The sequence below is a fragment of the Equus przewalskii genome, chromosome 5 (genome assembly GCF_037783145.1).
Source record: "Equus przewalskii isolate Varuska chromosome 5, EquPr2, whole genome shotgun sequence".
Taxonomy (NCBI): Eukaryota; Metazoa; Chordata; class Mammalia; order Perissodactyla; family Equidae; genus Equus; species Equus przewalskii.
In genome coordinates this window covers 10,600,590-10,615,978 of record NC_091835.1, presented here as the reverse complement: position 1 = coordinate 10,615,978, position 15,389 = coordinate 10,600,590, and the positions used below count along the sequence as shown (strand labels likewise).

Genomic DNA, 15,389 nt, shown 5'->3' with positions numbered 1-15,389 from the left:
GGCAGAAATAACCCAAGAGTGGGACTAAGTACATATGGACTTTAAATTCTGTCCCTAGATTGCACGAACTTTCAGTATTACCAGACCCACTTTCTGGATCTCAATTTTCTCATCTCTAAAATGAGGCAGTTTGACCAAATGATCTTTAACATCCTCTCTGGTTCTAGGAGTCTGCGATTTTAAATGGTTCTATTCATTTATTCAAAAACCACTTATTTGACCCAATTATTTTCCAGTCACTGTGCTAATGTTCATAAATACAAATTTGAAATCTAAACAAGGAAGAAATTTATATTTTCCTTCTGGGGACTTCTGTGGGGTAATCTTACCTGTAACACAAATTTCACAACAATTTCTGCTTTAGGGTTCACAGCATGGGGAAGTTCTTCACACTAAAAGAGGTTGTCGGTAATTAGTCTCAAGAGGAGATTGGGAGGACCTGTTTACCTTGTTAAAATAAAGTCTTCAATTAAGCTGTATAAAGAGAAAAGGAAAGTGAATTACTCCTTTTCAAAATTACCACCAAAATCCTATAGACATTCATCAGCATGAACTAAGTCATAAATTTTCAATATGACTCCTTATCTGTAGGTTTTCTCTTCTAATTCTCTCTCAATGGCTACTTTGGAATAGTACATTCCATCATGATTGACTAGATCAAGCTGCTCCCAAGCCCGTGGAAGCCTCCAGCTAACTTCCTTTTCCTCAGGAACATGAACAAATTTCCTTCAAAGCCATCATTACAAATAAATTAGAAGTAGAATAGCTATGATGAGCAAGAAACTTCAAATTTTCATTAAAACTCACTTTGGCTCTTTTCTTGGAAGACTGACATGGGAAAGAGGAAGGAAAAGAGAGAGCTTTCTAAGTGTCACACTGAGTAAATATTTTTCATTAAACTGTGGCAGGCGTCTTTTTTTTTTTTTTACTTTTTATTAAGATTATGATAGTTTACAACCTTGTGAAATTTCAGTTGTACATTATTGTCAGTCATGTTGTAGGTGCACCACTTCACCCTTTGTGCCCTCCCCTCACCCCCCTTTTCCCCTGGTAGCCACCAATCAGTTCTCTTTGTCTCTATGTTTAACTTCCACCTATGAGTGGAGTCATACAGAGTTCGTTTTTCTCTATCTGTCTTATTTTACTTAACATAATACCCTGAAGGTCCATCCATGTTGTTGTGAATGGGAGGGTTTTATCCTTTTTTATGGCTGAGTAGTATTCCATTGTATATATATACCATACCTTCTTTATCCAGTCATCAGTTGATGGGAACTTAGGTTGCTTCCACATCTTGGCTATTGTAAATAATGCTGCGATAAACATAAGGCTGCATGGGACTTTTGGAATTGCTGATTTCAAGTTCTTTGGATAGATACCCAGTAGTGGGATGGCTGGGTCATAGGGTATTTCTATTTTTAATTTTTTGAGAAATCTCCATACTGTTTTCCATAGTGGCTGCACTAGTTTGCATTCCCACCGACAGTGTATGAGGGTTCCTTTTTCTCTACAACCTCTCCAACATTTATCACTTTTTGTTTTGGTTATTTTTGGGCAGGTGTCTTTTAAACCTTGGGAACCAGCTCAGACCAGGAAATTCTACCCCTGCCCCCACCCCGTGTCTCCCACTTTGATTCTTCCCCTGCCATGGCAGTTTGTGTCCCAACTTCTTGGCATATAAAGACAAACCTACAGCAAGAAGCAAGAAAGTTCATTATGGTTCTATAGTCTTATTTATTATTATTATTTTTAAACCAACCACTATGTTGTTTGTGAGCAGCTGTTCTGTTTCAAGACAGCCACCACCACCATTCATATCTTGAAACTCTTTGATGTCAGTGGGGATGAGCGTGCTTAAAAAGGACCTGATGCGGCCCTGGTCAGTTGAAGGGCAAGACGTGGGGCCTGGGATCCTGGGAGCCTTTGTACAACCCCTGCCTTGAGCTGAAATCTCTCAACAGCTGTCCTTTTGACATGTCTGCAACCCGGTTAAACCAGTTCCTACTAATTAGCCATACACAGCTTACCCCTCAACTGCCATGCTGAACTGAAGAGGCGTATCTATAGAATTCAGTTAATCTTATTCCATATTGATGACACACTGTACTTAGGAGTCGTCATTTATCTTCAAAAGTGGTATACAACTATTAATTTACCAGAGGCCCACAACAGCCCTGGGAACTAGAAACACATTTGTATACCCATTTTTCAGATGATAAGATTAAGACTAGGTAAATTATGATATTTTCCTGCCACTTCAGAGAGAAAGACTGGGCTTGGAGCCCATTTGCTGTAAAGATGTTTCACATCTCAGCGTGGCAATCGATGCTGCGTTTCTTTGCACAGGAGTGAGAATGACACTAACATATACAGCCTTCTATCATATTGTTGTTTTCAAAGATCTTTTTGTTGGCTTGATTCACTTTTTACTTTCTTTGCCGAATAGGCCCACCTTATTTTCTATAGCTGCAAGAGGATAGTTTTAGTTCTCAGTATGACAATATGTTTTTTTCTTTCTCTAGGCCCACCGTCTGCTCCCCTCAACTTGATTTCAAATGTCAATGAGACTTCGGTGAACTTGGAATGGAGCAGTCCGCAGAACACGGGTGGCCGCCAGGACATCTCCTACAACGTGGTATGCAAGAAATGTGGAGCCGGCGATTCCAGCAAGTGCCGGCCCTGCGGAAGTGGAGTCCACTATACCCCACAGCAGAATGGCCTGAAGACCACCAAAGTCTCCATCACCGACCTCCTGGCTCATACCAATTACACATTTGAAATCTGGGCAGTGAATGGAGTGTCCAAGTATAACCCCAGCCCGGACCAATCAGTGTCCGTCACCGTGACAACTAACCAAGCAGGTAGGGATCAGATCCATTTATTATATGATCTAAATGTACATAAAGAAAGGGCTCATCTTGATGTCCATGAATGATATTAAAGTTCAATTCTACAATTGAGGTAGAATCATATGGGTCTAATTAACCTGTGAGCTGTGTTATAATGCAAAAGACACTTAGAAGGACGTTTATTCAATCAGCAAATATTTTCTTGGACATCAACTGCATGGTACACCCTATATTAGGTGGTGGAGAAAAACGAAGACTGAGACAATGTCTGATTGAAAGAAGATAATAGTTTACTGAGCTGGGTCACTCCATGCTGGACTTCTCTTGTAAGGCATTCATATCAGCCGTGTTAGTCATAAAGTCCTCGGTTGGACATCAGAGCATTTACAGATCATTTAGGATTATAAAATTGATTTTTACCAATACGGAGTGCTATATGAGTATTTACTGTCCTTTCCAACAAAAGCATTAGCAGTTATAGTTTTAATCTTGTTTTTTACTTCAAAATTGTAAAAATAATTGATGTAGATCTGTATAGAATCATCATGTAAATCTGTGAACAAGGATTGCTTTACAAAGGCAGCTTTAACTGTGCGACGGACAAAATTTTCCTCAAAACGCATACTACGTTTGTAACCACTTTCATAATTGAATCCACAATTGACCTGTGGGGGAGGAGAGTTAATTTACCCCATTTCCTACATCATTTTTCTCTTCTAATTCGGATGACCAGAAAACATGTTCTGTTCATGAAGTGCTTCTGGGAAGTTAATTGCAGAATTGTCACAAAATCCTAAATATCAGACATTTTAAAGTGCAAGTCAGAATCTAGATTTCTAGGCTCCAGCTCCTGGCCCACTCATTCCTGTTCCGCCCCTGAAAAAATTTCCACGCTAATTTTCCATTCTGGATTTCCACCACATGTTTCACATTGCCGGCTCCCTGTTATTTATTTCTGGAGAGTTAAAGGGGAGCAGGAAAAAAGGACTGTGGTTTATCCTTTTGTGAGGCTTTTAAGAACAACAAACTTCATCGGAAAAGGATTATAAATTGCCAACAATCCTATCTAACCTCTTACTGCACTTTTCTCTTAAATGAATGTTTCAGTAAGTGCGCTCAATAGTTAAGTAAAATATATCTGTGCTAATTGATCCTATAGTGAGAACTATTCCACCGTCCCAATCAAAGCTATTATTTTTCCACTTTCCCCTGAACTCTCTAGAATAAATAAAAAGTTAAGACTTGGGAAAGATTTTGAACTGGAGCTAGAATGGCAAATCCTACTGGAAAGCAACTTCACTTGTACAAATGTGACCAGTCTTTTAAAATATGTAGTGTGAACAGATCATCTGGTTATGCTTTTGTCTTTTGTTTCTGCACTTTTAGGTTGTGCACACTGTTAGGGGTATTCAGTTTTAGTTTTCTACGAAGACTAGTATGATTTAGGAGGTTTTGAAAGCATCACAAGTACTCTCTGATTGCCAGCTTTTTATTAGTCTCGTTTGGAAGAATGCAGTGGAACCATTGCACAAAGATCCAGGGAAACACATTGGTGCCACTGTTGTTTCTGAGTTAGGAGGAGCCAACAAGAGCAACCTCTGCACGCCCTGGAGAATCTGGTTTACAATCCCATCAATATTCTTAGGTTCAGCCTCGTTGTACCTTCTTGGCTGTCCTCAAACACATCACTACTTTGTGTTCTTAACTCAATTAAAACTGGAAATGGAGCTTTCGAGGCCTCAGCTGTACAAGGTGAAGTCATTCTCTTTGGTGGAGACTTGTCTCTGGGAGACATGCTGAGGACAGGCTTGGCTCCCCCAGACTTCTGTGGCAGAGAATTCTATGACTCTGTAAACTTAGGGATTCAAGCCAAGGGATTATGTCAACCCCTACCCAGACAGAAGGAACAAGAAGTGCAAAGAAGATAGGCTAACAATCCTCCAAAAGAGGAAAATGTGCAAAAACATTAGGAGAGAGGGAGGGAAAAAGTCAAAGTTTTATTAAAAATGTAGGTGGAATTCTTTCAGATCCAGGAAAATGGTGGACAGGGAATTCCTCTGACACAGTGAGGTTTTCTCTGCCACGGCAAGCAGACCTGCCAGGAGATTTGTTGAATGGGACAAAATTCCAGCTCCTTGTTTTAATTTTCATGAAGGGTAATGCTGGGAAGCTGTTCAAATTAAAAATAAATCTTTCAATAAGGAGACCTCCTATGTGGCCAGCCAGAAAGCTTTTGCTTAGCAGAGAGTTGTATGTGTGCACGGCGCAGCCTCATTATCCTACCATAATTTGGAGCTCACTAATTCAAAATCATCGGGGTAGTTTATCTTTGATTAACAAACCTTTTCTTCATAGTAGTGCAAATTAATAATGTAGGCCAAAATTCTGGGTGAATGTAGCAACCAGAAACTATCAAAGCTCCCCTAAGCATATTTACGTATACACAATTATGTCCTAATTGCAGCCATTCCTATCATTTCATTAAATTAAATTCCTAAGGGACCTCTATAGGCCATGAAGTCTCACTCTATAAGGAATACACAGAAAGGATGAATATTAGCATTTACCACCTGGAGGCCACAAAGTTTCCTGGCTCGTCAGTTTTGCTTTGTTTTCGTGGGGTTCTTTCTCTCATCGATAATATATTTAAAAACAAACTAACACAAAACCTCCTGGAATTCCTGGTCTTTTCGTCGCTGCCTCTGAGCCTTTCACGGTTGAACACCTCTAGGAGAGGAAAATGACTCACTCAAGCCAATGTCAGCCAGGACTTGAAACCAGGGAGAGCTCTGGTCTTGAAAGGACAAAGTTGCTTTCATATAAAATTATTAGATAATTGGTAGCATTTATGTATACGTTCAGTTCGGCCTTCTGCCCATCTCTGAGAGCAGACACTGTGAGGATCTGGACATGGAGGGGAAAGTTTAACTGGGCTTAGTTGTGGAATGTGGTGTGAATGGGCCAGTGTTCTCACATGGTCATTTAAACCGTTTTAGCCCAGATCTTACTCTTGGCTTCTTTAGGGGCTGATAACACCCTTTGCCTCTCCTCCTGAGTTTAAACCCAATTGACACAGAAGACAAGACAAAGGGAACTCAGGGTGTCAGCTTTATTGCTGATCAGCTGGTGGAAGGATGTGAGCGTTATATGTGTAGCCAAAAGGACTGGTTCTAAGGACACTTGCACAGTGTCACCCAGAGACAATATAGCGCAGCTGGCTGACTGTAGGCTTCCCACAAGGGTAAAGTGTGAGCTGCTAAAGTTGCCCAAATGATGCTCTGTGCAGGTAGACAGGTACGAGACAGCACAGAGAGTTGAGCCAAGGACATAGTACTTCTCCCGAATTCTCTGCATGAGATGTCACCCCTACCCCTAAGCCAAGGGCAACGAAGGAGAGGTGGGAAGACGGGGTGGGTGAGGAGCTCCAACTGAAGTGGCCCCGTAGGAGAGCATCAGACAAGGAAAATGGAACTTCTCCTTACAGTGACTTTGCTACCTTGCAGTCCAAAGGGAACAAAATGCGCTTCTCTCGAAAACTGCTGTGTCCCGTCCTCCATCTTCCATCCTCTCGCAACTGTTCTGGCCTTTGTTTTGGAGGAGATGGTTCTGATGTTTATGAAAAATGAATAAGCAGACTGCCAGCTGGTTTGTTTACTAGATGGCTTTCCTTCGGATCACTTTTACTTAAGTGGACCATCTCAGGCAAATGAATACAGGATGTGTCACAGGAGAGAGAAATGCTGTATAAATGAAACAAGGTTTTCCCGGCCAAGCAACGGAACTGTGAACACTTTTGCTAAAAATGCTGCGATGGCAGCCAGCAGTAGATCTTAATATCACTGAGCCAGTTTTCGCTGTACACCCCCCAAACCTCTCACCCCTGGCTTCAGGCTATGGGGCTGGACCATACTCTAGGCTCTTTTTTTTAAATCATTATGAACTCTTTTGTGTGTTATTCTCTACTAAGCCTGGGGTGATGATATCACTTTTTATTTTATTTTGCATGTGATGCTCTTCTAGATGCTTTACAATGAAATACACGTGCCAGCCTCTCTTTATCACAGCTATAGCATCCCAGTGACAAAAATCTTCAACACTGAGTTTGGAGGAGTTCACATATTCCCTGGATCAAGTAATTATTTGAACCTAGCTAATCTCTAAGATGGCCAGTTTTAAAATTCTGTGATGCCAAGAATATAGCCATGAGCCATGAGCATGAAGAAGTAGCACTTATTTCCCCAGGATGTTCTGAAACTGGCTCTAAAGGCAATTCCACGAGAGGAAAAAATTCCAAAAACTGCTTCAGCAGAATTATCAGAATGAGTCTGAATCCTGCCACCTCTCCACCTCTCCAAGATATTCACTTTAAAGGACAAAACAGTAAACTAGCTGTCCCCCTTGTATAGTTGTCCCATGCCCCTCCCCCGACATTTGTCTGGAGATGTTTTTGGTTGTTGTAACTGGGAGGAGGGGAAGTGCTATTGCATGCAGTGGGCAAAGGCCAGGGATGCTGCTAAACATCCTATGATACTCAGGACAGTGTCCCACAGCAAAGAATTACCTGGTCCAAAATGTCCGTCCATGGCACCAAGATTGAGAAATTCTGCTCTAGTGATATACTTAAAAAACAGGTCTGTGACTTCAGAGCAATGTCCATCTCCTAAGAGTTCCATCACCAACTATCTTTGCTTGGTTCCCCTGCTCCATGCTGGGAACATGATGCCCCCAGCACTGTTCTCGGAGGACAAGCCATCATAAAAGGCTGTCTGGGGCCCCTTGCGAAGAATCCCCGTTGCTGCTTGTTAGACTGGCCTTGTTCTCTAGGAAGGACAATTAAGAAAACCACAAGAAAACACCACACCAGCGATAAAGTCACAGGACACCTCATTGTAATGCCACTGCACAGCACATAGTAGATATTTAATACTGGTTTATTGATTAACACATTTATTTACAGTAAAAACAGCCAGTGAACTCTCTTTGTCAAATAGTGATAAAGTTAATAAAACCAAAATAATGAGTAGAGAAAAGAAAATAACTAAGTGCAAGAGGCATACTGTCTTTTATTACTCAACTGGTAAGTTCCCATTCTCTCTTTCTCTGCCATCTTTTAATTAGACATATTATGTTATTTGAGTGGGATAATGGAGAACAGTGGGAATTCTCATCCCCACTGGGTATAATTGCTACCTGTCTTCTAGATAGCAAAAGGAAAGCTTCAAGGAGCTGGTGGGAGAAAGGGAAACATCTTAGAGCAATTGAGTTAGATAATGTGCGCTAGGCATGGTGGCGCCAGGTTTTGTGGGGTCCGAAGCTTAGATGATTTTTGTGTGATTTCAAAAAAGAACCTTACAAAATTACAAATATCAAATGAACAGAGCTTTGGAAGGGGCCCATGCAACCTTCTTTAGCTTCAGTGTATAAAGTTCTGCCTCTGATTAGATTGAAATCAATGTAGTTGTCAGGTAAGGGGACTATTGGGTAATTATGCCTAAGAGTGGAAATGAATAGGAAGCAAGGAGAGCTATCAGGAAGTCCAGTCCAGCTTGGCCTGATATGAAAGGCACTGAAGTGCAGGGTCACACTGGAATGGTTCTGGCCCATAGATAGGTGTAAGGGACAGCGCTGGAGCAGGCCTGAAGTGAGGTTCGAGATCAAATTAACAAGAAAAGAGCACTCTCCTGATTTTGAGAATGATAATGGAATACTAAACTCAGATGAGATGTGACCAGGACCAAGGCTTTTCTGTAAGCTTGAAAAGGAAGGGGGAAAAAAGAAGCTCTCATGATATTTTTGAGGCATGAATATCTGGCTTCTGTTAGTACCCTGGAGCAGAGGTTGGCAAACCATGGCCCAGGAACCAAATCTTGATCCTCCACCTGGTGTTGTACAGCCCACTAAGAATGGCTTCTCCATTTTGAAAGAGTTGAAAATACAGTCATGCATAGCTTAACAACTGAGATATTTTCAGAAAAATCCATCATTAGGCAAGTTCATCATTGTGTGAACACCATAGAGTGTGCTTACACAAACTTAGATGGTATAGCCTACTACACACCTAGGCTATATGGTACTAATCTTATGGGACCACCATCATATATGTGGTCCATCATTGTCCAAAATGTCATTATCCAGGGCATGATGATAAACAAAGGGAGAATGATATTTTGTGACATTTGGAAATTATGTAAATTGCAAATTTCAGTGTCCATAAAGAAGTTTTATTGCAAGAAGTCCTGCTCGTTTGTTCCTGTATTGTCTAGACTGCTTTCACGGAGCAACACAGAGTTGAGTGGCTTCAACAGACTGAATGGTCTACACAGCGAACATGTTATCCATCTCACTCTTTACAGAAAAAGTTTGCCAATCCCTGCTCTGGCGAACTAAATTAAGCGGGAGGACCAGTCAGAAAGGAGGTTGAGGGGCCAGCCCTGTGGCCCGGTGGTTAAGTTCGAGTGTTCCACTTTGGCGGCCCAGGGTTTTGCTGGTTCAGATCCTGGGTGTGGACATGGCACCCCTCATCAGGCCATGCTAAGGTGGTGTCCCACATGCCACAACTAGAAGGACCCACAACTAAAATATACAACTATGTACTGGGGAGATTTTGGGAGAAAAAGCAGAAAAAAAAAAGGTTGGCAACAGTTGTTAGCTCAGGTGCCAATCTTTAAAAAATTTTTTTTTTTAAAAAAGAAAGGAGGTTGAGAAGATGCTGAAATGCTGGTGTGATTTGTTGCAAACTGCCCCAGCAAAGGATGTAGTAGATTAACACTTAGGTTAATCTCACATTTGAAACAGTTTTGATATTTGGCAAGATCCCTTCTTTTTTAAGGGTTTTGACCATGTAAACAAGATTTCACGAAAATAATTAAGATTTCAAACATGCCTTTGCTTTCTTGTACCGCAAATCTTTTCCCAATGGCACTCAGGTTTCAATGTGTAATGTCGACCATACTTGACTATCCTGAGAAGGCAGTATTCCCGTTCTCTGAAAAGCATGCATTCCTAGCACTGTTGTGTGGTTTCTAGATGCTGGCAGCAGTTTTCTTTTTAAGTAATCATATGCTCTGCTCTTTTCCATTGTCCCCTCACCAAACTGATTTTCTTTTTGCCTTTGATCTCTAGTAAATCATTTTACTTTTTTTTCACTCCTAAGAAATTTAAAGGAAAAACATGTAATGAAACTAGTGGAATCTGTAAGTCAGAAATCTTTCTGAAGACACATTTATAAATCCTTCAGACAAATTGTAAAGCAATCCATTGGGCTATTTGGCTGAAAGCTTGTTTGCACATCCTCAGCTGTTGGTGTGTAATCGTTAGGGCCTCTAGAATGGAAGCTGGTTGGAGAGTCCTTTCTGTGCCTGAGTAATTAGAGGCCCGAATAAGCACACAATGGGTTTCAGAGAAGCCAAGCCGTGGTTTTCTCATTAACAGCCATCCAGCCATGGGCTCCCGGTTTAGTTCATAATGCCTAGGAAATATACACTTTAAAACATGAAGTATAATTTTTTTTTAAAAAAAGGGGAACAGTTTCTTTATTCTAACTTTATACTGAAAATAATTTCATTTCTATGAATATTGCCACCTCTATAATTATTGAGCATACTCACTAATTATGATCGTAATTAAGAATAAAATAAACCAGTAGATATACAATGGTATAGCCTCTTGTGCGTGGCACCGGGGTCTATGAATTTGTATTCAGGGTGGGTGCCACAAGTCCTGGTGAGGAGAAAAAACTCAACGCCTTCCAAAAGAACCTACTAAATTATCCAGCTTCAAGGTTGACTGAGCAGCGTAGACAAACAGAATGTCTATAGAGCCTAGAGGTAATTATTGCATCTAAGTGAAAACTGGGTGGCATTTTTTTTTTAAGATGTGAATATTTCACTCTAAGAAAATGAAAGTTTTATTTATAGACCCAGGACTGAGCATACTATTTTTCCTGATTCCCTTCCTTTTACTCCTACATAAATATGCACATGTTCATTTGTGAAAAGGGAAATCCATTCACCAGCACTCACCCTCGGTACTTGCCAGTCCAATGCTGCTTCGGTTCTCATTGCTCAGTGTTGTGCTTGTTACTTCAAACACTAGTGCCAACTTTTACACCCTCTGGAGAAGCCATCAAGAGATTTGAAAAATAAGCGTCTGTCTGAGATGAGAAATGAACAGTGCAGCGCTAGCAAAGGTTTTAGATGGGTGTCTAAATTGTCTAGTTGTCACTCCAACTGGCTAAATTAATTACTGTCTCCTCAGAGGAGTCCAGTTTGCAATTCAGCATCAATAAAAATATCGAGAGAAACTTTATCAAATCTTCCGTTAACCACCTGCTGATGTCTTTAAAGAGTTTTTTCCTTTAAACATGGGGAAAACCAAAGAGCCATGTTGCAGGACTAATCCTGCATTGAGAGATCTTAAATCTACAGGAACTAATTAAAATGCCTGTCCATGTCACCCCAATATACAGAGACCTCTCTGAATCTCAGTGTTGGTGTGCTGTTTTCACGTGGGTGTGCAATAGGAGAGCATTCCATATGTTGTCTTGAGGTAAAGATTTGTGAGGGTTCTTTTAGGTTTTACATTTTAATCTATCAAGATAAGCAAGCCTCGGCTCTATCCATCAGTATTAAAAATATCTCCTTTATTTAATGTCTTCCCCAGTGTCCACCTTTCATCCCTAACGCACATACACACGTGCATGCACACACACAAGCTTTTTCCTCCCTTGCCTGTACCAGAAGAAAGAAAAAGTTTCCAAGGGTTCCCCCAACACTGCAATAACAGAAAAAGAGAGATGGTGCCAGACGTCAGTGTGGTCACTTGCCTAGTGAACACCATGGCTTTCACTGGGAAATGTCACTAATGATTTGATCCCACGTGTGAAAAGTCCATACCCAGAGTTCTATGGGAATCTGGCTGAACAGTCAGCAAAATGGCTGCCAATATAGGCACCTGGCTGAAGAGACAACTCTTATATTAAACTTTCTTTCTCTATTCTGATAAATCGGTCAGCCCACCCTAAAGGAACTCTATTGTGGATCTCCTGCAACAACTTTTGGTTTTTGTTATGACAAAGCACAAGGGCTACTTTCTAAAACGCAATCTATCTAAAATCTCTTATGAGTCAAATGACAGTGATTCGAAATAGTTGTCCTATTTTGCTACTGCTCTTGGAAGGGAAAAAGGGAGAGAAGAAGAGGAAGCATGGCTACTCCTTTTTGCCCGGCATCTTCCAAAGGACAATCTACGTACATGGATTTCTTGGGCGCTTTGGTCCTCCATCAAAAAAATGCCTCTTTGATGAAAGCTGTGGGGTAGATAATTTAAAAAAATTCTTATGTAGGAAACTTTTGTTGGTGAAATGTGCGTACAAACAAGACTTAAATATGTAGCTTCAGCTTCTCAGTGGGTGCTAAATGGGGCCCTAGCACCAACAGGTTCACGGTGTGTAACAAGCCTGGGTAACATCCATCCATTAGAACAAACACTGAAGGAAGCAGGCTCACAATGGCTCCCGGGAGACTTGGTGCTGTCTAGATAGCATATTCCAAGCTGTAAATCAGCCGTCCAAATCAACCCTATTTTTTTTTTTTTTTTTTTTTTTGCATAGTAAGTGTGTATTTTGAGCATAATGAGTGTGAAGGTGGATGAGAGCACAGTTTCCTCCATTTTCTTTTATCAAAGGCAGGGGCACACGTATAAACAGGCCAAAGATTTTGAATATGAAACTAGCTGAAAAGTTAATCATGTGTTCCTTCCACCCACCAAGATAATCAAGGACTTTTGTTTTTTCCTCTGAAATTTGCGGATGATCCTAAGAGTTTCTCGTGGAGCCTTTGCTTGCGTTGAAACCAGCTGAATCTGATCCTGATCCCACAGGGCTCTCGGAGAGCACGATTTTAGGAAACTCTTGGAGGATGCTTTGTGAGTCTTGGGAATCCTTGGAGCTAACATCATCTCATTTCTCCCCATTTAAAATAGGGTGGGGTTGTCATTGCAGTATGTATAGGGGTTCCTGTTGCTTTGTTTTCCACTGAAAGTGAGGAGTCCAAATATAGCAGAATCGCATCCTGTGAAATTAAGTGTCTTCTTGTAACCGGGAACAGGGCTCATAGAATTTTAAAAGCCTAAGTTGTGTTCACAGCCCTCATTGTAGATACCAATGCTGAGCAGTCAGCTAATTCAGATGTGGCTCTAAGAGGCTGGTAATATTTTTAAGGAATCTTTATATAATATAAAAGTATTGTTTGTGGAGAATGATGGATGAGAATTCTTGCCCTTTAAATCTCACTGTTACTCTTCGAGGGTGTAACCTCGACTGTATGTCTACTTTGGATGATGGCTTTTTTTTCCTCTTTCTCTCCACGTCTTTCTCCCTTCTTATTTCAGAACACACACGAAATCACTTTCATAAAACTGCCCATAGTGTGCTGGAGTCCTGCTCCAATGTCTTTCTTAGAGATCATGCTGTGGGACTATTTTGAGGTGTGATGTTTTTCTAATGAGATCCTTCCGGTATTTACAGATTGACTCCTGGGTGGAGCCAGTAATACTGAATTTCACACTTCAGCAAGTTGTGTTAAAGAGAGGCCCCAGTGAGATGCTGGGAACCTCCTAGTTAAGAAAAGAAAAGAAAAGAAGTCAAGTCCTAAAACAGCTACAGCTTTCCTAATACATTCTTTGTTATTTTTTATGACTACAAAAGTCATCTTGAGTTCTTAAGCACAGATCCAGTTGGAGACATCTATTGGCCTTAATGCTATTTTAAAATTTAATGGCTCAGTTGTTTCAGCCTGGGTCTTACAATGCCTGTAGGAGTTTAAACTATCTGGCACATACAATTTAGTTTCTGGCAGATACCCCAAAATAAAATAAAAAAAATTAATTCTACGGTTGCAAATTCCCAAGTTTGAAATCCCATCTCATAAATTGTGCTCCTTTTCCTAACCTCTATCATAGCTTTTAAGAGAATTGCCAAAAAGATAGAGTTTCAAATATGACGGCTACAGGAATATCATTTAGTGGCCACATTTTTTGAGAACATAGCATGTGGTGACCATTTGTATTTGAAGCGTTTTCAAAATGTGCTGGTTGTAATTGAACCCAAAGCTCTCTACTTCTCTTCCCTCCACTTAACCAGTCACTTCTTTCTGCTTGTCTACATAGCAAGCAAGAAACTGAATGGGAAAGATTTGGCTACAAGTGAAAGGAAGGCTTCCTGAGGTAGTACTGAAAACCAGCTTCTCAACATTCTATGGTTTATGCTTATTGTCCTCTGAATATTTTGATGCCCTGTGTTCAGAATTTTCCCGAGACTTCCATGCAGTGAAACCAAACTGGGAATAAATTGGAGCGTCTCAGTACTTCACTGGTTGGTCTTCTTATTTCTCTCTCTCTCTCTTTTTTTTCACTCATAATGTTCTACTTTATTATCCTTTGCCATCACTTCTCTTTAAGCCAAGCAACATTTGGACTGAGGAGCATATAACACATAGATTTGCCACTAAAACTGTATTGAAATATTTCCTCTGCCCTTCTCACTCTGTCAATGATAATCTGTAGCCTGTAATTTCATGCTCCAGTTTATTCTTTGTCAGATATTTTTTATTTCAGTTTTTTTTCTCTATTCTGCCTACGTGTTTCAAAATACAATAAGAGAAAGAAAAATGAACTACTAAAAAGTAGTTTCAGAGATAAAAATGACAGTGGTCAGTGAGCATGCTTACCATTTATGGGACTCATATCCTCAATTTCTGGTCACCGTGACTTTTTTTTGAGCAGCTCATGTGGTCTTTTAAATGACCATTAGGAAAAATAAGTATCCCGTTCCAAGTATATATGATGGGGAATTGGATGGCTCAGAAGATGACTAATGGGACTCTGGACCTTTCTGTCTTTAGGTCACCTCCTTGAATCTGGACTACATCATAAGTGGTCCAAGGCCTGACCATCTGGCAGCCATTGAGTGCTATGGTAATAGAATTGGTCTCAGTCCAGGTCTTAGTCGACAGGTGTTCACATGATAAGTGACACTAATTGACTTCTTAGTCTTTCAACTTGGAAGACAGTGGACCGTCAGTGTGACGGTGATGGGAAAGGAGTTATTCATGATATATTCAGGCTCCATTGAAAGCCAAGGAATTCAGTGCCTTGAGCTGGCACCAACCTGGCATCTTGCAAATATTGCACTTGTCTCTCATGAGTTCCGTTAGCCTCAGCAATAAAAAATAAGAATCTAATTTCAAAAGATTTCCAATAACTCAGAATAGCTAATGCTTCTTTTCTGAGGTTACATGAGCCTCATGTGTTGAAGCTTTTCATTTAGTATTATAGTGATGAGATGCCTCTATGAAGACATCCTTGTATATAAGGAAGAAATGTAAATTTCAAAGCATGGAATTCAAGGGGCTTCATCCAATGCATACTCTTTTCTGTTGTTCCAGGTATCGGAATCCAGAATAAGCTACCATTTATTCACTCTTACTCAGGGCCATGACCTGAGGGTGATCTGGCCTGTCTTGGAGGAGACTATTAGTATTA

The 15,389-nt window shown here is 40.6% G+C and overlaps 1 protein-coding gene across 2 annotated transcripts in view; it reads left to right on the top strand.

Annotated features, from left to right (window-relative positions):
• EPHA4 (EPH receptor A4) overlaps window positions 1-15,389 on the top strand; it is a 140,097-nt gene that overhangs the window by 78,399 nt on the left and 46,309 nt on the right. For both annotated transcript variants that reach the window (XM_070618395.1, XM_070618396.1), the window contains exon 5: window positions 2,523-2,861. In XM_070618395.1, coding sequence (XP_070474496.1) covers window positions 2,523-2,861 — 339 coding nt within the window. The remainder of the gene's footprint in view (window positions 1-2,522; window positions 2,862-15,389) is intronic.